The following is a 23,976-nucleotide window of genomic DNA, read 5'->3' as shown; positions in this document are numbered from 1 at the left end:
TTGATTATCACACAGATAGATTAACATGCAGACATAAAGTTACTATCAGTGATTGGAACAGGTTGAGGTGGCAGATCATCAGTCATTTGATCATCCACTCATGATAAAATCATACAAGTAAACGGTCGTAAGCATATCAATAATCAATAACTTAATAGAATATAATTTATGGAGATGGAAAAATGAAACCAAAATGACGACATAATAATGACAAATTAGAAGCAATTCAGTGTCTATAAATACGAAGTTATGAGAGAGCACAAAATTCAAACCAAAAGCCGCGAAGGGAGTTGAGCCCCAAGTCACGCCAAAAGCCGATCGAGAAGAACCCGTAAACAAATCAAAATGGTGGTGGTGAATCTCCCGTTTCGGCTTTACGCCAGCACTTACAGCGAGTTTGAGTCCCTGGTTGGTGTGGACAAGAGCGTTCCATGCCACATCGCTTTGGCCTTCGCCAGAGACTACGACAGTCGCGGCAATCCCACGGCCGGAGAATTCCATCCCTATTTCAATATTACTGACATCACTCCCGATGATATCCTCAAATTCAAACAGACGAAGGAGCATGCCAAGTTCTTCTTGAGCATTGGAGGGTGGAGTGAGAAGTATCCCTTCAATCTTCCCACAGGCGAGTGGGTTCCTAGAGCCGTCGACTCCCTCAAAGAGATCATCCGAAGCTACCATTTCGACGGCGTCGATGTTTACTACCAACACATAGATGCCAGCCTAGATCCTAATCAGTTTGTGGAGGCCTGGCAGGAGACGACTAGGAGGCTGCAGGATGATATCCCCAGCCTGGAGGTGGCACGTCACTCACCGTGCCACCTCCTCTGGACGACTTGTACTACTGGCCCCTGTACCTGGCATGCGGTGACGGCATTGACTATGTGATTTACCAGACCCACTCTGTCTCAAGTCTCGTTCCCTCTGTCAAACAACTCGTGGAGAAATTCAAAGCTTTACGTTATCCGAGAGTTAAACTCTTTGCCGGCCATAGCATCCTGAAAGCCGACTGGCAACCCGTCCCGTTGCCCGTCTTTCTTGAGGCCATTCCCGCCCTCATCAGCGAAGGCCTCATTTCTGGCCTGTCCCAGTGGGCGGCCATCGGCGGCGGCGACCCTGTCAACTGTGACGACAACTGAGCTTCATTGCCCAGATCTGTGCCTGTACTTGCATGATGATGCATATATTACTACTAATTAAATATAAGTATCATCAGCACCCAGCGGTCCTGCTCCTGTATGTATTTGCATGTCTGCTCTTGCTGTTTTAATTATGTCCGGTGGTTGAGTTTGCGTCAGTTTCCTTCCGTCTGTGTCACCCATGTTGCTACTGTGTTGTTATTTGGTCGTCTCTTTATCAGTCGTTGCATTATAATAAAAGAATCCTATCCAGCTGTGATTATATTGTTACTCCTCCTCACGTGCGCGTGCGTGCGTGCTTTAATTTTTCCCTCACCTCGTCGCATGCATGCAGCTTTGTTATTCAAATAACAACAGCTCGAGCTCAGCTGCAAATTATAATAGATGGCACTTGTTAAGTCATCAGAAACCTTGACCGGTTATAAAGGAAATCGGTCTCAAAACTGCGATTGATCACTTCTTTTTGCAAATCGGCTGCGCTGGTCTTTCGAAGCTTAAGTGCTTGTATTTAGAAGAGATCGAAGGAAGAAATATGCTATTAAATACTATAGATATGCAGGAGGAGTGTATTATTCATTATCTTCCCCGTGCTTTGCCATCTTTGCAGGTGTCCTGATCTGATCCATCCCCAGCCATACTTTTATCTGGGAAAAAAAAATACATGTGTATATTTGTCTGATATCAACAGTTAAAAAACTAATTCTAGATTGCTCATACAAAACATAAACCGAATAATTGACCTAAACATCTCAAATGTATACATATTCAAACTCCAACAACAATTCTAATTAAGGATAACCGTAACAGATAACTAAAGTTTTCCAAACCAGGAAACCAAATTTCCATGTATAACTAAACACTAATTCCACAATTTATTTTAAAATGAAGTAAAAGCTTCGAGTTCAAGACACGCGACTCAAATCAACTTATATTTTACAAAAATCCTGGATTTTGTAGGTCAGCAATAATACGGCTTGCTCGAGTGGAGGTCTGGTGGTTCAGAGCATCACTTCTGTAGGATGAAGATGGCGGTGAGATTTTTCAGCCTTTGATTTTGTGTTTTCTTTGGAGCTTTAATTTGACTACTTGGTTCTTCTATTTTTTGCCCCTTTTGTTTGGTTCATTAATTGCGGGCTATTTAATTTTTTTTCTTTTACGACAAGACTTCTTTGTTTTTTTTTCTTTTTGAAATTTTTCGTTAGTTTTTGCCAGGGTTATAGTGTTTAAAAGTATATAAAAATCTTCCTACTTGTGGTTAGGGGTTAAAACAAACCAAGAAATTCGAGCTGGTCTGTTTCCTGATAGCAACAAATCTTTTATTTGATTCCGTTGATGGTCTGGGCTTCATGGGGTTTTCATTTTTCTAGTATGTACTTGTTTTCTGATATGGATGTTTAAATTTTGTTGATTTGTCACTTTTGTTTCAGTTACTTCCTGTTTTCTTCCTCCTTCCTGTTAATTGGTTTTTTCTGTTATTCATGGTGGTTTCTACAGTTTATATATAGTTCCCTTTGCTTAATATATATCAACAAAAGATTCATTATGACTCGATCCCCTCTTTCAAGTTTATGAAGATGGTATATCGATAATAGCTGATCCTCTGAAAACTTATCGGGATGAATCTAAGTTCAATCACTCTAGCTGTTAGGATTGCATACCAATAACAGTGCAGTTTCTCTAGCTAATTAAGAAAGATTTTTCCCCCATAAAGCTCATTATGTAAATACATAATTAGCTTTTGGAGGAAGAAGGGAGAGCGTGAGGAAGATTGAGTTGTGAAACTGCCCACCAACAATCTTAAAGTAATGAAAAAGAGATCGTTCTTACAGAGATTTTTGCACAAATATTAACAAGCAAAAGGCTCTTATATGTACGAGTCTGATCAATAAAATAGAAGTTGCTTTGCAAGTGATTATTATATGGAGTTGTGATTGTCGCATGATTTTCCTCTATAATCATTCTTGCCCCCGCCCCACGTAGTAGCTAGGATCATCGACGACTGCAATATATATATGTGTGTGTGTGTTCGTTTGTTGATAAACTCAGACCAATCAATGAAATATTGATTAATACATAATTGATCGAACACTACTTGAAAACGGCTATTCTGCTCAGAAATGAAATGTTCCAAATGTTCCTGGAAATTCTTGCTCCCATTGGACCATTAAGTATACTATCTCTGATCCTAATTATAAGATCTCGTTTGTAGTCTACACATGAAGTCTTATAAATAGGATCGGAGGTAGTATTATTTTAGTATTTCATGCCAACCCTTTTTCCCTCTTCCTAATTCCTACCAAGTACGTGTGTCGGATCTCACAATTTTTTTTGGGGGGGTGTACGGAGGATCTCATGATAGTCGTAATATATGCAGATAATCTTATTGCCACTCTGCGTTTTGTTTGCGTCGTTCTTATGAGCATTTAATTAGTTGCTATGTATGTGTGATTAATAAAACTATGCGGTTCGTGAGTAGTTAAAAAAATAATGAGAAGAGATGATCCAATGGAGATTGGTAATATTGACAAAGCAAAAGAGCTTGTCAATTCAATTAAATAAAACCATCTCCGTTGTCAACTTGCAAGTCGTCTCCAGGTCAGCTAGAAAACAAGCTTACTAGAAGAAATTAAATGAAGCACAGGCAGGGAGAGGAATGGGTAGCAGAACAGAAAGAAAAACTTCTTGAAACATATATATATTGTTGAGTTGGCGTAAACTGATGAGTTTAACTTGTTCCAGCGTAGTAGGAGCGAGGCAGCAGGCATGTTCAGCAAAATAATTATATGTGTTTGTGACAAGATCTTAAAAATAACATATATATATATATATATATATAGGCATGACGAGGTCAAATTTCATACAACCCTTTCAAAAGTTCCTTAACCAAAAGAAGCACGGAGGCGCAGACAGGCAAATGTTACGGAGAAAAAACCATGCACATACGAAGATAAATTAAGCAATGGAGGGAAAGCTTATTATTTGTTGTTTATAAAAGGAAACAATGAAGAACATAGTTATCTACAGCAGCAAATGAAAATAAATGCAATCAATACAACCTAGAATCCAGAAATGACACAATAATATAAAATCATCCTTGCGCTGCGCCCAGCAGTATCGAACAAAGAAATGAACCACAAACTGATATAACAACTGCGAGATCTCTCTGATATATATGGGGGCCGGGGAATTATATATGCTCCATGGTCCTCTTTGGGAATATCCAAATGCCCAATTTCCCCACCCAAAAAAAAAACAGAAAAAGAAAAATCAAAGCTTTGAATAAAAATATCCAGCATCTACTTGGACAAGTTGCGATGCGATGTAGAGAATAGGGATAGATGCGTAATCGAAGATACAACAAAGGAAGAAGCCCGATACCGAAAAATGAGATGCATGATATAAGAGGGGGTTTTACCGCATAGCTGCAACTACGAAGGAGTGAGGAGTCCCACATGGAGCAGGGAAAGAAGCGCAGAGCTGAGGGCAATTATAAAAGCCGGGCGCAGGGACATCTCAATTCATACCTTTCTCGGCCTTTTGGCTAAGATCAAGTGTAGTATCTGTTCTTATCAGTTTAATATCTGATACGTGGGCCATCGGCCCACATGATATTAAATTTATTTTTGCAGGGGAAGGGTCCACCACGGTAGCTTGCTACCGGGATCCTTGCGCGTCGCCCGCGCGTTGCACTACAGCACGGGCCTGGCGCACCCCACCAAGACCAAGTTTAAGGATTATAGCCTCATAGCCTAATTAATTTTGCTTCAAACATTAGCTTAACTACTGAATTACTAACTTTAGAGTGGGCCTCTCCATGTTCATCCAAAGCCTAGGTTTTAATTTAAAATTTTTCTCTTTTTCCAACAATTTAACATTTTTCTATAAATAATCTAGTATAGGATGAGTATTAGAGAGGAGGAGTCAGACCTAGTTATAACACGACTATACTGAAAGAAGCAACCTTATTTTTTTGGGCCTGAAAAGAAGCACCTTTATTCTGTGCACCAGTCTTGCTAACTAATGTGCATTAGGTTCCACGAAATCCTCAAATTTATTGAATAAAACTCGCAAGCTCCAATATTGAAATACAGAACGTTCATTAGTAGGAAGTGGCCTTGGTCAAGGAGGTGATGGTCACTGTGGGACCAAGCAAGGGCTTCCCAAGTTTTACCGTAAACGTGTCATAGCGTAGGAACAGTTCTACCAAGGTTACCCTAAGCATCAGCACCACTACATCCTTCCCCGCGCACTGCTTGTTCTCCTCCGTGGCCCCTTCTGTCTCCCTCCCGTTTGACCAATACACGTACTTCAACAGCTTTTCTCCTTCCCCGACGAACCTATGCCCCGCAAACTCCTCCGGATTCTTGAACACCCTTGGATCTTTTGTAACCAACGGCTGATATCCAAACACCATCTCACCTTTCTTTATCTGAAATGCTGCGTCGTGACTCCGCACCACCACATCCTCCTTTGCCTTGCCGTACTGAAACTGAACTGGTGGGTCAATCCTCAGTACTTCCCATACCACTGATTTCATCAACGGCATCTTATCCAAAGCTCCTAATGTCACCCCACCTTCTGCCTTCACCGCACTTCTTATCTCGTCCGCAAGTTCTTTATGTAGACCCTCCCCAGCTAATCCCACCCACTTCATCATACTGGGAATTACGATTTTGACACCACCATAAGTGTTAAATCCCAGAACGAATAGCAAGTTATTGCATGCTTCTTCTCTGCTTAGCCCGATACGCTCCGCATCGTCCAACACATCCAGGGCAGACGTGTAAATGGCGTCGTATAGCTTCTGGTGAAGCCACTTGAGCAAGAACGCCGGGAAAGGCACGGTATGGAGGAAGAAATCTTCGATTACGTTAATAGGAAAGAAGTACCAGGGTAGTCCGAGGGATCCGAGCGGTGCGACCTGAGGATATACCCAGAACTCGAAGTAAGTCGGGGCCCAGGATCCGAGTTTTGTTTGGTTCGGATCTTTTCCACAGTAGAGGCGGAACACGAAGTTAAAGAGCTCGTTATCGCTTACGGAGTTGAAATAAGCCTGCCTTTTAGCGAGGAGCTGGTCTTCAAGCTTCTGAAACATCTCCGACAAGTGGCTTCGGAGAAGCGGGATTGCCTGGTCTTTCTTGGAGGAGAGGAGGTAGAAGAAGAAGCGCTTGAGGAGGGTGTGTTTGGGCTCGGAGGGATCGAGGTAAGCGCAGACACGGTGGCCGCCCGTGAAGGTGGTGGAGGGCATGTAGGTTCCGGTGAAGACGTCGCGTTTCTCAACCTTGGATACGTCGAAGAGGACAGGGAAGCTGAGGGCGTCGAGGACGGCGACAACCCTAGGATTGGAGGCGACGAACGGACCAGGAGGCATGTTGGTTCGGAAGACGGTGGAGTTATACTTGCGGATTCTGGAGATGAAGAAATTGTCGCGGCCTTGGTTGTAGTAATAGTCGTAACGATCAAGAATGGGGCCGAAGAATGGGAGGCCGTAGCCGCCAGGGATTGGTCTGAGAGGGAGGTAGTCAGATTTGGAAGTATCGTCATCGACGACTGAAGGAGGAGATGACATTGTCACTTCTTCTTCTTCTTCTTGCGATCTTTTCGCAGGTGTGGCTGTAATCGAGGGGCCTGATTGGTGAATTATATAGTACAGTGAGATATTCAAAAACAAAATGGATTGATCTGGGGCTTCTGGTTCAGATGACATGTGTACGTAGTGTTGGAGCTGAGGTTTTTGGACGTGTCGTGAGGAAGAAGATGATGCATGGCTAGTGAGTAACGTGGCCTTTTTCGCAAACAGAAAACTTATCTCTATCTACAATATGTCCTTTTAGTCTAATTTATAATAAGAAGAGGAGGGTGCGTGTATATATATGACTTCTGATCTCTTCGCGTGACCCTGTCTTCTAACTCAATGGCTGTTTGGAAAATACCAAAATCAATTATAAAAAGTGTCCTTATGTAAGTCAAATTAAGACAAAACTTATCTCATATATTTATCTCAAACATTATAAAATTATTTTTGAAAAGTTAATTCAAACACCTCTTTAATCACTTCATAAATAATACTACATCGAATCATAAATATAAGATCTAGTTTGTAGTATAGTTGTATAATCTAATAAAATTTAGAGACATGTATGCAGGATATAAAGACGTGCTCTTCTACTGGTTTTTTTTTTTTGGGTTCAATCTCCTTTGGATTCTTAAGCATATTACGTAATTAACTAAATCATCTGAAACTGATATGTGTGTGTGTGTGGTTTGCTAGTAGGTAGTAACTAGTGGGAAAGAAAATGATAAAGGGGTGGGAGGAACATTTTATTTCTTTTACTTGCAATGAAAGTTTCTTTTTTTCTTCCTAAGTGAATTAATTCATTTGAATCAGTTGTATATGCAAACATTTCATAACTACTCCTCCGATTCTTAGTGTAATACCTAATCTAAGAGTTAATATTGGTTCTATATCTAAAACTTATTTCACATATTTATCAATTTTTTTTCAAATTAATCCATATTTTTTCTGCAATAATCAAATAAGAGAAGGAGAAAATTAAAGAAGATGATTGGATGTTTTAGAAAAAACATATCATATTAAATTATTTAATTAATATTTTTAATATACTCAAATTAATTAATTAAATTTTATATTAAAAATCGGAGAAGTAGCTTATATTAGAAAAAATTGAAATGAAGTGTCGGTGTTGCATGGAATGGTTAGGACACATGGTGACCTCGGAGCATGAACAGTGTTGGACTGATATTTGCACCTATTCTCGAGGATGCCCTTGGCTATATCAACATTGATGCATGTGTTCCGATCGACTGACACGTAGCATCTGAATATAGATAAGTACGTACTATTGATCTTTCGAGTGAATATCTGCTCCTAAATCATACAAGCCAATTATTATTTGAACACTGAGTTAACAGTATGACAACTTCAGAAAACTTGCACTCGGAGGGAAAAAAGTTGATATATATATATATATATAGAGAGAGAGAGAGAGAGAGAAATCAAGGTTGGCAAAAAAAATAGAAATTAAGAAAAAACAATGAAAAAGAAAGAAAAGAGACAATAATTATGATAATATAATAGTAAATTTTGAAAAAAAAAATCATATACGTATATGTTGTCTAAAATAATATGATATAGAAGTTTTTTTTTTTGGGCCTGAATGATATAGAAGTATTAACAGACTACCTTTTCTTTTTTAGGGATTAAACAAGGAGCACCCATGTATGGCAACACACAAACAAACAGTTTGAACCTGTCACCTCCCTATGGGGGGGGTTGGGTCTACTAAACCTTCGGGACTTTATTGTAAATTCCTGATTTCATCAGAACTTGCCAACTTGCCCTATATATTGTAATTTTTCCAATATAAAATTAGTAAGACTTCCTGTCAATTTATATTATGTATAAAGTATACTATCTTCCGTGTTTAATATAAAATCTAGTTTAATACTCCTGGTCCTTAATATAGGACTCAATTGGTGAGTTGGTTTTGATTCTAAATATAAGATCCATTTCTCATATTTATCAATTTTCTCTAAATTACCCCTATAGATACTCCCTCAATCATAATCAAATGTAGAAGAGGGAGAGGGGGTATTAAGAAAAATGATTATGGTGTTTTAGGAAAAACGTGTCACATTTTTTATAATTAACTAACTTACCTAACTTCCTTAATCTAATCAAATTAGTTAAATGGGTCTTATATTAAGGACCGGAGGAGTATTCAATTTGGTCCTAAATATAAGACCATAATTTATTTTGTCTTTCATATTTGTCTATTTTTTTTTAAAGTAGTCTTTGTAGTAGTTACATTTATTAAAAGCTTCATCTAATGGTAGTTTTAGTTAATACATATGATTAGTAAAAATATTTTAAAAAAATAATACTTATTTATCATAAATAACTAATTTAATTATTTTTTTAATTTATTTAAATTAGTTAACTAACTTTAACTTTACGAGAGGTATAAAATATTGAGTGTGCGGGCGCGTGTGCGAGGGAGAGAGAGAGAGAGATAGAGAGTTCACGAGGTGTATAGTACTATGTATGCCATTTTTTTTAATGAAATAGGAACGTGGGTAACGTTTGGTGGAATTAATAAATACTACTTTCAATTCTAATTATAACATCTCGTTTATAGACGTCTTATAATTAGAGGGAGGCAGTAATATATATACTGGTAGGATAATAATATTCATTGAACTGATGTCAAAAACAGTATCCTCATTTTCTATGGTATTATAGTTATAATTATATACTTCTCTCTCTGTGTTTTCCTCTTCGCTTTCTTTCGTTTTCCCACGTACCAAACAAATAGCAAAATGTAGTACTCTTGTGTGCAAATATTCTTCAGGTGCGAATCTGAAGAATTATCAGTGACGCGTGATTAATTATATATCTGAAACTGCCTTGCGCATGTTTGGAGGATTTTAGATTATCATGGTAAGCCCAGTTTCGTTAACCCTATTCATACTGATCTCCAGTCTTTTGCTTGCTTTCTGTGATGAAATATCATAGAAGGAAGAATCCAGAAGTTTGTTGTAGAAGGAAAGCAAGAAAATGATCTCTCAATACACACGCACATGCGCGCGCACGTGTGTGTATATATATATATATATATCTTATTTATGAGTCACTTTTCATCTAAACCAAAAAAAATTATTAAATTTCATTAACTCTACCTTAAAATTTATTAACTTTTTAACTTTAATCTTATTTAATATATATATTTTTCAAGAAAATAACAATCTATATAATAATAAATAAAAAGTAAAATAAGTACATTCATGCTAAAAATTTAAAGACATGATTTATAAGTAGAGTCAAAGAAAATTTTTATTTTCCATCTTATAAACAAAATTAGAGGAGAAAACACTCACTAAAAAATAACTTTGCATTTTGTGATTTGGTTTTTACCAAAAAAATCCACCAGCATAAAAAGCAGAGGTGCATGGTTGGAGCGATGGGGAAGAGCTTGCTATTAGGGGTAGTAACAGATCAGGCCAGGCCAAACATCATTCTTAACAAGCTAAACCTGTGGTGAGGCATGTAGGTCTGAGGCTGGCCTGCGGCCTGTGAAAGGACTTTTATTTGGCCTAGTCTTAGCCTGTAATCAAGCATGGCTTGGCTTGTAGTCTGTTAAGAAGCCTGTATTTTTAACAAATTTTAAAATACATATAAATTAATTTAAAATAACAATAACTCAACCCAAATTATCCAAAATACAGACAAAAAGTATGAAATAATCATGAATAAGAATAGCCGAATGGGAACAGCTTAAGTGACCTAGGTTAAATTTCAGCACTTGTGAATTTATAATTTTAACCCCAAAAATAATAGTAACGGTACAGGCAATGATTAAAGAACCGGACCGGACCGGACGGTCGGACCGGTTGAACCGTCACCCGGACTCGTTAACGGCTCGGTTTGGACAAAAAAACCGTTCACATAGTTGAGCCGGATTGGACCGGAGTTGAGCCGTTATTAAGCCGGAAACCGGAGTTGAACCGGAACGGTTTTCAGAAAACCGAACGGTTTTTTAGCTTGACTGAAAAATACTAAAAAATTTTAAAAAAATAGAAGAAAAATAAAAAAATTGATCCCCTTAAATATCCTAATATATTTTTAGACTAGTTATAACCATATAGTATTATTTCATTGAAAATTTCATATATTGTGATGTTAAAATCGTGAGTCGCTAGTCTTTTTGTTTCGATATTTGATCTATCTTTTAAAAAAATATTTTGATTTGAATGAATTGATAATTTGTAATATCATTAAATATTTTAAACATACATAAAATTAAATATATAAGGTTTTAGTCCATTTTCAATGATTTTATTATAATTTTAGATTATTTAAATGCATTTCTAAATTATTTAATAATTTGATATTTTTCATATATACTAATTATATGTATATAATATTTTTTAAAATTAATTATTGCGTCACCGGTCTGACCGAACGGTCCGACCGATCCGACCGATTGAACCATGACCCGTTGATCTTTTCGGTTCAACTTCCGGTCCGGCTTTTAAAATATTGGGTACAGGCCACTTGACAAGCCTGACAAGCTTATTATCAGGCATGGGGCTGGCTTGATAAGGCAAACAGGCCCTTTTACGGGCCTGAGCCTGCTCTTATATTTAAATAGGCAAAGCCAGGTCAGGCCATTTACAGGCCAGCCACAAACCCCTGATAGGCCGCCTAGTCTATTTCCACCTCTACTCGCCATATGGTGAAGACAAAGTCAAGACTTACTTATCAATTTGCTTCTGTCCTAAATATAAGATCTAGTTTGTAGTGTACTTTAAATATAAGATCTAGTTTGTAGTGTATTTTACAAAAGTACACTACAAACTATATCTTATATTTAAAAATATACTACAAACTAGATCTTATATTTAGGATTGGAGGTAGCAATACTATATATTATATTTAGGACTGAAAGTAATATCTCCCAAACATGTTAGCCCAGACGATTTTTTTTTCCTAGCATAGAATTGAAACACATTTTTATACATAAATATATTGATGTTAGGCTTGAGCCTCTAATCTCATTCAAACATAACAAGTTACTACTTCCGGTCTTAATTATGAGGTCTTATAATTAAAGTTGGAGATAGTATTACTGAAGCAACTTAACCCTGCTACGGAGGAATGTTGTCATTGCCTTGCGAAGACATTAAAATTTTCAAGCCTCTCTTCCATAATGTATTTATATAGAAACCATGCCTGCTGGCTAGAAGCCTCTAGTTAGAGATATTCATTATCTGACTAACCCCTTTATCACGTATAACTCCCACACTTTCCCCTATAACTCCCATTGTGTTGTGCATGGTTCTAATTTATATTCATTTGTGTATGGCATGCAAACGTTCGTGTTTACTAAATATTTTTACTTATTAATCAAAGGTATAATTGATCTTAATTTACGAACTTATCTATGAACCTCTTTAGACCCACGAGGATCTTAATAATATTAATTAATTGGAGAGGTCCCTCAATGCCGCTTTCCTTATTTTTATTAAAACAAAAAAGGGAACATTATAGCATCGTGCCTACATGCCACGCGTTAAATGAAGTAACGGAGATTTTTGATGTTGAAAATGGACGTGTACCCGCCGGGAATGGGCCCCTATAACCTGGGCCGATTGGGCCTGGTCTACTTAACAAGCCAACCCTATTTAGCTTAATACCTGACATGTAAGCTTCGCGCACCTAAAAATTAAAAATATTACTATTCCGCTACTAAATATAGGATTTCTTTTATAGAATAAATTTATATTATAAAATAGTTCTTATATTTAAAATTAGAGGAGTATTATCTACTATCTTTAATATAAGAATTAGTTGACTAATTTAAATAATTAAAAAAATTAGTTCATTTAGTTATTTGTAATGAATATTAAATAGGTATTGTTTTTCTTAAAATATCCTTACTAATTATGTGTATTATGCATACCAACTATTTGATGAAACTTTTAACATGTCCTACTACTACAATACTACATTGACAAGAAGCAGATGAATAAAAAATAAAATAGATTGGGATATTATATTTAGAACCAAATAAAATATGAAATTAAATTTTATATTAAGGATCGTATTTAGTATATTATATTGTACTACCTATTTCATGTTCATATATAAAAGCTATATAATAAATTTGTGAAAAGTAATAAATTAGTGAAGCTGGTTACTTAAAACAAATATGTATTAACTTTTATATGTTATCTTATTTAAGCACGTGCATTAAAATTACCGTAAAAAACTAGTAATATGTTTTATCAATGTAGATATTTTGGAACTAATGAGAGTTGCGTTTAGTTTTTTTTTTTTTTTTTTAAAGTTTACCTTTTATGTAACGAGTTTATAATTTCTTACCCTAAAGAATCCCTTTTTTTTTTTTGCTATAAAGGAAATTTTATTTGGAAAGCACTTTACTAATGAGAATTTGATTTGTGTTTTTTTAAAATCAGTTTTGTTTCAATTAAATACCAACGTAAAAGCGTCACTTCTTAAATGACCAATAAATGTGAAAGCTCCATTGGCCTTTTCATAACGATGAACGTATCACAAAGGGGGCGGGAAAAAAAAACAAAAGAGGAAGAACAATGATGTGTCGATGAAACAATGGCGTCGTTCACGTGGCCGCGTACACAATTATTGGTCCCCATATCAAAAATAGCCAAAGTGAAATGGACCAACGGGGGCGTGGTTCGCGTGGGCGCGAAAAGACAAAAACCACGTGGGAAGAGGGAATCTGTACGGGAGGTAATATGTGGGCTCCCTTATCCTCTAGAATTTTAATTTAACAAAATACTTTTCCTATTTTTGTTTATAATAATTCACATAATAAAAAATAGTTAAAATTAATCATTTGACTCATTCAATCTTAACTATTGAAGGATTAAATTTTTTTTTGAAAATTATAAAGATCGACAAATTAAATGGCTGAAACTTCAAAGTGAATCAAATAAATAGAACTTTAATTACGAGTTGAGTTATGTGTAAATGAGTTAAAACTATTTGACTTCGTGATTATCTCATGCTTTTGAACATGCTCTTGATGCTTTTCTTAATCTCTCTCCAATCTCCGCCACAGTATTAAGATTTTCTTTTAGTCTTATTTATAAGTAATTTTCGGTATACACAAGCCAAGAAAAACCTTAAATTTTATTAATTTTTATTTAAAATTTAATAACTTTTTAAATTTATCCTTATTTAATATACATTATATCTCATATAAATAAAGTCAACATAATAATAAAATAAGAAGTAAAGTTATATATCTAGACAAAAAAATTATCTTAACGCTATATAAATAGGATAAAAAAATATCTTATGAATTGATTTGTCTCAGATAGAATATTTCTTTCTAACAAATACACTGCACTTACTTTGATATGTCAATCATTTAATGATTTCTTTAATATTTCTTGTTAATGCGATTATACGAGGTGCGCAGCTTTGATGAAAAAAAGTCATAACTCACTTTTTCCCTTGTAAAAAGCACTTTTTCCCTTGTAAAAGGTACCACAACGAACTTGAATTTTTTTTCTTATGAAAAGTAACATTGTCTCTTGATCTTAAATATATAATCTCGTTAATAATAAATATAGTGTAGTTTTAATATACAATTTAAATTTATTTTATCTGTTATATTTAATAGTTTTTTCATTATCTTGTTAATTTCACAATCTTCTCATTCTCTTTTCTACCACATTTAATATGGTCATTAAGATAGAAGTCTTTTAGAAAAGGTAACACATAACTTTTATGTTTTCTTTAGTCCAAAATTTAAGACAAATGTTGTTGGAGGGAATTAATTTTTTTTATAAAATAACATTCACTTTTGTTTAAACATTTAATGAGTTCTTTTTTTAATTTTACCCCCTCATATATTCTCCTTCCTCTTTGATTATTCTTTTCATTAATAAAGACATATTAAAAAAATAAATATCTTATATATTTATTATTTTAAACTAATTTTAACTAATTTTTTGATAAATATAAATAAATAAAATTTATTTTATATTTTCAACTGGAGGGAGTATAACAATAATAAATAATTAATTTAACTCGTTTTTTAAATTATAATGAAATTAATTAGATAAATATTATCTTCAATTCTTTTTATGAGCTACAAATAACCAAATGATATAGAATAAGAAATAGTTTAAATTAATTAAAGATAATAAATACGTAAAATCTGTATTTTCTTTTAAATGTGTTCTTATTATAGAGAGAATAGGTGACAGAGAAAAAACGAAACAAATGGTGAATAATATATAGAAAAAATTGTAACAAGAGAGAATGTGAATGAAAATAGGAAAAGAAATTGCAAGGTGGTGGCTTATTAAGGGGTGCTTGGAACATATGAAAAGTACTTTTTAAAAACATTTTTTTTTTATAAATTGAGATAAATTCTTTCATTTATTTACTTATAAAATTATTTTTAAACTTAAAATTTTGATTTTATCAAAATACTACCTTCGTTCCTTCATATAAGATACCATTGGATTTTTTTTATTCTAAATATAAGATTCTAACCCATTTTGTCTCTCATATTTATATAATTTTTTACAAGATAATCCTTCTCATAATTATAGTTTTAACCAATACACTTGATTAATAAAAATATTTTAGAAAAAATACATATGTGTTGTAAATAATTAATTTAATTTATTTTTTTAATTTTTTTAAACTAGTTAATTAGTTTTTATAATTATGACCAAACCTCGTCCCTGTTTTTTGCGTTGTCTTTCCATCGAGGCCGCTAACAGACAAACTACGTGAAAAACGCCTGCCTCACAGTTTCCTGCCACGTAAACCATGTCCCGTCAAAACAATTGCGACCACTACTCCCTCTCAGCCCTTTTAAGGAGTAGACTGTAAAACTACGTACTCACAAGACGAGTTTTTTTTTTTTTTCACTCCTCCCTCCCATTTTTTTTCACAAAAACAATTGTTTCCAAATGTAAGAAATAATTTTTAAAAAAAATTAAACTTATTTTGTCTCTCATATTTATGTAATTTTTTCTAAGATAATCCTTCTCATAATTATAGTTTTAACTAATACACTTAATTAATAAAAATATTTTAAAAAATAACATATATTTATTATAAATAACTAATTTAATTTATTTTTTAATCTCTTTAAATTAGTTAATTAGTTTTTATGATTATAACCGGAATTAATATATCTTACAGGGTGTTTGGGAATCACAAGAAGTACTTTTTAAAAATATTTTTTTCGTAAATCAAAATAAACTCTTTCACATATTTATTTCGTATATTATAAAATCACTTTTAAAATTATAATTTAATTTTCATCAAAACACTTTTTAATCATGCCTGCAAATAAGCTTCTGCGGCCTCGTCCTCGTTTCCTGCGTTGTCTTTCCATCGAGGCCGCTAACAGACAAACCACGTGAAAAACGCCTGCCTCACAGTTTCCTGCCACGTAACCCATGTCCCGTCAAAACAAATGCGACTGCTACTCCCTCTCAGCCCTTTCAAGGAGTAGACTGTAAAACTACGTACTTACAATTTCATAAAAACAATTGTTTCCAAATGTAAGAAATAATTTTTTATTTGTATCTATATTAAATATATGGTACTTATTATTTCTGTGCAATGAATTTTTACTCTTTATCTCTATACTCTCTTTACAAAATAAGAGTATAATTAAAAAATATGTATATATCATACATATTTAATAAATTTAACTAAATTTAATTAATATTTTGAACAGTATGATTTTGATAATTGTTTTTTATATTTAATAACCAAAAGAGAATCAAATGAAACAAGTTATTTCACTTATTTGAATTCTTGGGGAAGAAAAAGGAATAGAATTGCTAGGAAAAAAATGGGTCTAGTGAAAAAGCGTTAAGGTTGATTCCTTAACACCTTGAAGTATTTATTTAGTATCATAAAATATTTTTCTCAGCATATCTAATATTTTATAATGATTTTGTGGTTGATCCAATATCTAAAATCTTTTTTGAGACGTGTGTGGTATCCTAAATCCTAGCTTTGAATTGGGGCGCTCGACGGGATATTAAATATATTTGAAAAAACACTTCAGAACGTGGCATAAACCACAAATTCAAATGCCTTGGGATCCTAAACAAACGTGAAAAATTACCTGAGAGATGTAAAAACACTTTAATTAATTCATGAGGATACAAATGTGAAATATTATCACAAAAAATACAAATGTATTAATGAGCATGGGACGGATCATGTTTTGGCATTCTAGCCCAGCGTACGGCGGGTGAGCCAGCCAGCCTGGCCGGAGATTATATTCCGATTTAGCTACCACGTGTAACCATAACTATCCGAAGGAATCAAAATGATCAAGGAGTTTATACCAGTACAATTTATTATATTTCTTAATTGTAAATAAAAACATGTTTATAATTATTGCTAGCATCGAATTTTTCACGTTGCGATAATTGTTATTTTAACATTATTAGTTCACCAAATTATAAGAATAATCTGATCATTGTCATTGTATGTGGCAGATCTAAATAAGCATATGATAATTTAATTTAGACTAAGATTATATATGAACACATATATAGACGGTACGATGCAGATAATCTGGTCAAAGATATTATATATAAATATATATATATATATATAATACATATTCTTTTAACATATAAAACTCAAAGTATGGGAGCATTGTGTGCGGATCAGATCAGGACACCTCCAGAAATGATAATGCATTAATGTGCAAATATGTGGAAGACAATGAATTCTCCGCCTACTTCAACGGCACAAATTTTAAATGACACATGTTTTTCGTCATTTTTTCTAAAAAAAAAAAGAAGTATTTTTTTATCAGAGATAATCCTATTTAAGATACTGTTGGTAATAAATACGGATATATCTTCCAATAATAATTTAAATATTGATTCATTATATTGGGAGGGGCTAATCCTTTTCATTAAATTTAAACCCTGCTAGTCGTCATATTTACAGTACTTAATAATATACTCCTAAGTGTTAGGGCTTTATAACCCAATTTACACCAAAAATTGTCTTGAAATTTTTTTTAGGTACAAGGACTATGAGTTCCAATCCTCATAAGGTAATGATGGGTAGGTTAGTTATATAACAACAACAATATACTCCTTATTCGTTAGTGTCTTGAAAGTAAGATATTTATAATTATTTTATTAAAATTAAGAAGTAATTAAATCCTTACCAAGATATAAAACTGAAATAACCTTTCCGATTAATATGACCTTGTTTAACAGCATGAATTAAAAAAGTCATAAAAAGTGGTAAAGAAATATGATTTTATTTTTAAAGAAAGTCAATTATAATGTCCTACCATGTTGTATAAAAAGGACCATTATATAAGACTATCACTAATCCTTTTCAAAGGCACCCCCAAGATTATTTATAAGAAAACAAATAATAATTAGTTTGGAGTTTGTGACTAATATGTATGCATACAAAATCAGAGAGTATATGAGTCTACACTAAAATTTATAGAAAAGAAATTAAACACATTTATAGGTTATAGCAATGCAGCTCAATATATTGCTTCGAGAATCTTAAATAAAAGTCACATTAATTATTTCCATAAATAATGCATTTTTTAATTTTATAAATTTATAAAGTCCATTACCTTCTTTTAAGAATTTTACGTGAAAATGTTATAGGTCTCCTTGTTATCTCTTGGAATTTTTTAATCACCTTCAATAGTGACATGCTAAAATGATAACATTATTATAAAGCAACCTTTATTATCATCTCCCCTCCTGTCTGGCAACATATTTATATAACTACTGAATATTTTAGTCAGTTTCAATCACATGCAAAATAAAAACATTATCATCTTTTTCATTTATTTATTGTCTTCACTATTTGTTTATTCGGTTCCAATCAATAAACGACACTTTTATATCTTTGCTCTCTCTCTCTCTTTTTTTTTTCCTTTTCTTTTGTGTGTTTTTTCCCCCAATCATACAACAGCACAAACACGTGCCCTGAAAAGAACTTTTGATTATTATATTATGTCCACGTGAAATGAAGTGTGAGTAATTCTCAGTCGGTGTGAAAGGGTAAAGGACCGGTCGGATCATACCAAAGGGTCCCTTTTCTATTGGCCACTCGTCACTTGTGAACAGAAATGTTTCGATCTTGGATTTTTAAAATAAAATAATATTATCAAAACATATATAATATTAAATCAATAAAAAAGCCAAATTATTTCATGAGTCATGAATAATTAATTATTTAATGATGTTTACTCAAAACTCCAAGAAAATTAAAACACAACGTTACAATCTTGTTAATTAATTTTGCAGCAAGAATTAAATAACAATGCTTAAAAACAACAAAATAAATTTCATATACATATATATAGTTATTATATGTTACTCTCTATTTTATTATAACACTCATAAATATACGTATAGAAGAAATTATGTTTAGAAAACCTGAGTTTAATAATCATGGTAAATTTATACAAACAAAATTAGATTCGTGCTAGCCTGAGAATCGGATCTACCGATCCAAATTCAAGGAAGGCGTCTTAGAGTGCTATGCATTAGTATATGCCATACGTCATTATAAATTTTGATCAAGCATTTAGCTTTTACTTTCATATACTCCTCCGATCCGAAATATAAGATCTATTTTATAATGTTAATTATATATAATAGTTTTTCTTGATGGTACAGTGATGATATAATATTTAATGTACTTCTCCGATCATAAATGTAAAACCCATTTTGTAGTGACATTGACCTCACTGTACTACAAAATGAGTCTTACATTTATGATCGGAGAAGTACATTAAATATTATACCATCACTGTACCATCAAGAAAAACTATTATGACATTATTAAATAGGTTGGTTACTGATAAGGCTAGACAAAAGAATAAAAAACTAAAATAAAAAAAGGAAGATTGTAGAAATTATTATTCAAATCTTCTCATCTTATCACTTCCCTCTATAAATACCCATGAAAGCTCTCGTTGCTTCCTCACAAGCTTTGTGTAAGCAAAAAAAGCATTACTTGTATAATATCATCCTCTTTGAGTGAGTGTGAGAGAAAGTGAGGGAAAGATGTTTCCAAATCTGAAGCCCTCCAACATTCCAGTGATTGGAAACATATTTGATAAGGGGAAGAAGATAAAAGGCACAGTGGTGTTGATGAGGAACAATGTGCTGAACATTGACCTCACCAATGCTGCTTCCACTGTCTTTGATGGATTCAGTGAGTTCCTTGGCCAAGGCGTCACTCTCCAATTGGTCAGTTCGGTTCATGCTGATCCTGGTATATATACTTCTTCAACTTCCTCCTCATTCTGCACAATATCTTCTTCTCCGTCATTATATATCAGAAACAACAAGAAGCAAGCCTCTTCCTGCGTCTGAGTTTCTATGAGAACAGACATTTAAGCATCATAGGATCATAGTATTTATAATTCGTACTTGAAACGAGGCTTTGTGTTCTATTCTGCTGAAAATAAGCTCCTTTCATGGCTGTCCGTGGGGTTCAGATCACTACAGAGGGGAAAAGCATTAAAATGGAATTTTAAGCTGGATCTTTTCTCGTTTAGTACACACGCGTCACCAACTTACACCTTAAATCTTTAAATAATCACTAAGATACGTATCTGTCCAGATCTGAGATTGTTTAATTCATTCTATTTTTCTCTGATTTTTTAAATACTGATACTGATAATGAAGTCTAACCTTATGCTAGACTATTATATGTATAAAAATGATGGAGGGATAATAGAACTAAACAATACAGATATATATATATATATATATATATATAATAATTTTTTTTGTTGGTATATTTGTTTGCAGCAAATGGATCAAAAGGGAAAGTTGGGAAGCCAGCGAGTCTAGAGAGTTGGCTAACGACACTGCCAAGTTTGACATCAGGCCAAAATGCATTTACAGTGCATTTTGATTGGGAAGATGATATAGGAATTCCAGGAGCATTTATCATAAGGAATAATCATCTGAGTGAGTTCTTTCTTGTGAGTTTGACTATTGAAGACTTCCCAAATCACGGTGACATTCACTTTGTCTGCAACTCCTGGGTTTACCCAGCAAGCAAATACAAAAAAGATCGCATTTTCTTCTCAAACAAGGTAATAATAGTGGTTAAATCAAATTTCTTATATCCAATGATTCTGCAGAATCTTAGAAGTCATGGATTTTGTTAAATGTTGCAGACATATCTTCCAAGTGAAACACCAGCACCATTGGTGAAGTACAGAGAAGAAGAATTGAAGAGTTTGAGAGGAGATGGAACAGGAGAGCGCAAAGAATGGGAAAGAATATATGATTATGCTACCTACAATGATTTGGGTGATCCAAGTTCTGAAGAGTCAACTCGTCCAGTCCTGGGAGGCTCATCCACCTATCCTTACCCTCGCCGGGGAAGAACTGGTAGACCGCCGACAACAAAAGGTCTGGCTCTTTTGTCTGTGTGGAAATCAATGGATTGTTATTAAATCTTTCTCAACTTTAACATGTCTTACGGTATTGCTTTGACAGATCCAAACACTGAGAGCAGACTGAACAAAGTTATGTCCTTTACTATTTATGTTCCGAGGGATGAAAAATTTGGACACTTGAAGATGTCAGACTTTCTCACTTATGGATTGAAGTCTGTATCTCAAAGTATTCAGCCATCACTGAACTTTTTAGACAAGGAATTTGATAGTTTTGAAGAAGTTCGTGATCTCTATGACAAAGGGATCCAATTGCCACAAGGCATACTAAACAGTATCAGTGACAAGTTGTCTGGAGAAATGCTCAAGGAAATTTTCAGAACCGATGGTGAACGCCTCCTCAGATTCCCAACTCCTCAAGTGATTAAAGGTCCGAGTCTGTGTGTGTGTCTCTCTCTCTCTATATATATATATATCTTGCACATGTTGATCCATTATTAGTTACCATGGTCATATCTGGTGATGTTAATTCTTACTTTATCACTTGATTAGAAAACAAATCTGGATGGATGACGGATGAAGAATTTGCAAGAGAAATGCTTGCTGGTGTGAATCCTGGTTTAATTCGTCGCCTTGAGGTAACTTAAAGTTTATTTGAATAAAAATATTAAGCTTTCCATATTTTGATTGTCTAATGGATTGCTTATCAGATTCTGATTTTGACTTGCATTCATTGTTGCAGGAGTTCCCACCAAAAAGCAAACTTGACAGCCAACTTTATGGCGATCAAACCAGTAAAATAACCAAACAACAATTAGAGATTAACATGGGCGGACTCACTGTTGATCAGGTGATTAATTATTAATTAATAAAAAAATTTGTACTCTTCCAGTCCTAAATATAAGACCCTTATACTAGTGCGTATAAGGATCTTATATGTAGGACCAGAGGAGTATTCCACAATCTACTTGATGAATTATGCCAAGAGCTCAATATTATTTCTGCTATTTATCATAAAAGTGACAATCTTTTTAAAAAATGTATCTGATTGAATATAGGCCATCAAGAACAAGAAACTTTTCATTCTGGACCACCATGATCCCATCATACCATATTTGAGGAGGATAAACCAAACTTCCACGAAGGCATATGCTAGCAGAACAATCCTTTTGTTGAAAGATGATGGAACTCTAAAACCATTGGCCATTGAACTAAGTAAACCTCATCCTGATGGAGACCAATCTGGTGTGATCAGCGAAGTTTACTTGCCTGCAGAACATGGCGTTGAGAGTGCCATCTGGCTCTTAGCCAAAGCTTATGTTGTTGTGAATGATTCTTGCTATCACCAACTAGTCAGTCACTGGTAATGATTTCTGATGCAACTAACAAATATATATATGTGCGCGCGCGCGTGTATATATGTATATACTCTTCATCAAACTTATTTTGATGGATTTGTTTGTGTTTCACAGGTTGAATACTCATGCAGTGATTGAGCCATTCATCATTGCAACAAATAGGCAGCTCAGTGTGCTTCATCCGGTTTATAAACTTCTGCTTCCTCACTACCGTGACAATATGAACATAAATGCGCTTGCTCGTCAAGTCTTAATCAATGCAGGGGGAATTATAGAAGACACATTCTTGTGGGGAAGGTATTCTTTAGAGATGTCTTCCAAGATTTACAAAGATTGGAAGTTTTACGAGCAAGCACTTCCGGCTGATCTTCTCAAGAGGTAAAAAAGGGGGGAAAAAACTTTGGCACTTACCAACAATGAATAAATCGTGTTATAACATAGAATCTGGACATGAATTTTTGTCTGTTTTCTTGTTTGATTTAGGGGAATGGCAGAGTCAGATCCAGCTTCTCCAAATGGAATCCGCCTAGTGATTGAAGATTACCCTTATGCTGTAGATGGACTAGATATATATTTTGCAATCAGGACATGGGTCCAAGACTACATCTCCTTCTACTATAAGACTGATGATGCTGTGAAACGAGACTCTGAACTCCAATTATGGTGGAAAGAAGCTGTGGAGGTAGGTCATGGGGACAAGAAAGATGATCCAACATGGTTCAAGATGCAGAATCGCAGAGAGCTAGTTGAAGCCTGCACTATAATCATCTGGGTTTCTTCAGCACTTCATGCAGCAGTCAATTTCGGACAATATCCATATGGAGGCTATATTCTGAATCGCCCAACTCTGAGCAGAAGATTCATGCCTGAGAAAGGAACTCCTGAATATGATGAACTAGCCAAAGACCCTCATAAGGCTTTCCTGAGAACCATAACTCCAAAGGACAAAACAATCACTGACCTTTCAACCATAGAAATCTTGTCCAGGCATACTTCTGATGAGTTCTACTTGGGGCAGAGGGATAGCCCTAACTGGACATCTGATACGGCGCCATTGGAGGCTTTCAAGAAGTTTGGGAAGAAATTGGAAGAAATTGAGGGGAAGATCACAAATAGGAACAAAGATGCAAACTTTAGGAACCGATATGGGCCAGTGAATATGCCTTACACTCTGCTCTATCCTACTAGTGAAGCTGGGCTCACTGGCAAGGGAATTCCAAATAGCATCTCTATCTGAAGGATCCGTGTGTCATTGTACTGCTTTGTTGGGTTTTCGAATTTCGATCAGTGGAAATAATTTAGAAGAAGGATTCTAAATCCTTCTTCCACTTTAGAGATGCACGTTTGATTATCGTGAGTTGATGTGTTTGCATGTTTAAATGTTTGGAAATAAAATTACTAATAGCAATAATTATGTTTCTATTTATATTTATTGTTTTGTTTTTTCAAAAAATAGTTTTTCTTTCCACAACCTTTTATCGGTCGGTCCCTATTATAGTAAAAACTTTT

At 34.3% G+C, this 23,976-nt stretch overlaps 3 protein-coding genes and 1 non-coding gene across 4 annotated transcripts; 3 read left to right on the top strand and 1 right to left on the bottom strand.

Annotated features, from left to right (window-relative positions):
* Nucleotides 1–345: 345 nt before the first annotated feature.
* Nucleotides 346–1,142, top strand: LOC114721523 (chitinase 2-like). The gene is made up of 2 exons (XM_028907347.1): nt 346–801; nt 900–1,142. The coding sequence occupies exons 1-2, from the start codon at nt 346–348 to the stop codon at nt 1,140–1,142; spliced, it is 699 nt and encodes a 232-aa protein (XP_028763180.1).
* Nucleotides 1,143–4,662: 3,520 nt separating this feature from the next.
* On the top strand, nt 4,663–4,858 carry LOC114721551 (U2 spliceosomal RNA). The gene has a single exon (XR_003738093.1). It is a non-coding gene; the product is annotated as a U2 spliceosomal RNA (small nuclear RNA).
* A 383-nt stretch (nt 4,859–5,241) lies between these two features.
* Nucleotides 5,242–6,849, bottom strand: LOC114721521 (allene oxide synthase-like). Its single transcript, XM_028907346.1, has one exon. It carries the CDS (start codon nt 6,847–6,849, stop codon nt 5,242–5,244), a length of 1,608 nt encoding a protein of 535 aa, XP_028763179.1.
* Nucleotides 6,850–19,712: 12,863 nt separating this feature from the next.
* On the top strand, nt 19,713–23,865 carry LOC114721538 (seed linoleate 9S-lipoxygenase-3). Its single transcript, XM_028907363.1, has 9 exons — nt 19,713–19,971; nt 20,514–20,803; nt 20,888–21,125; nt 21,213–21,539; nt 21,662–21,747; nt 21,852–21,959; nt 22,168–22,472; nt 22,582–22,845; nt 22,951–23,865. The coding sequence occupies exons 1-9, from the start codon at nt 19,761–19,763 to the stop codon at nt 23,702–23,704; spliced, it is 2,583 nt and encodes an 860-aa protein (XP_028763196.1). The 5' UTR covers nt 19,713–19,760; the 3' UTR covers nt 23,705–23,865.
* Nucleotides 23,866–23,976: the final 111 nt, after the last annotated feature.

This window comes from Neltuma alba, unplaced genomic scaffold (genome assembly GCF_004799145.2).
Source record: "Neltuma alba isolate B1F8T4 unplaced genomic scaffold, ASM479914v2 tig00012044_pilon, whole genome shotgun sequence".
NCBI lineage: Eukaryota > Viridiplantae > Streptophyta > Magnoliopsida > Fabales > Fabaceae > Neltuma > Neltuma alba.
Note: the sequence above shows the minus strand (reverse complement) of the source record. Positions and strands in the feature narration are given on the sequence as shown.

What these genes read in the sequence shown, in the direction of transcription:
- LOC114721523 (XM_028907347.1), top strand. Translation starts at nt 346, where the DNA reads ATGGTGGTGGTGAATCTCCCGTTTCGGCTTTACGCCAGCACTTACAGC. An exon ending in ATGATATCCCCAGCCTGGAG is followed by an intron (nt 802 to 899) that starts GTGGCACGTCAC and finishes GTGATTTACCAG; the next exon opens with ACCCACTCTGTCTCAAGTCT.
- LOC114721521 (XM_028907346.1), bottom strand. Translation starts at nt 6,849, where the DNA reads ATGTCATCTGAACCAGAAGCCCCAGATCAATCCATTTTGTTTTTGAAT.
- LOC114721538 (XM_028907363.1), top strand. Translation starts at nt 19,761, where the DNA reads ATGTTTCCAAATCTGAAGCCCTCCAACATTCCAGTGATTGGAAACATA. An exon ending in TTCGGTTCATGCTGATCCTG is followed by an intron (nt 19,972 to 20,513) that starts GTATATATACTT and finishes ATTTGTTTGCAG; the next exon opens with CAAATGGATCAAAAGGGAAA. An exon ending in GCATTTTCTTCTCAAACAAG is followed by an intron (nt 20,804 to 20,887) that starts GTAATAATAGTG and finishes TAAATGTTGCAG; the next exon opens with ACATATCTTCCAAGTGAAAC.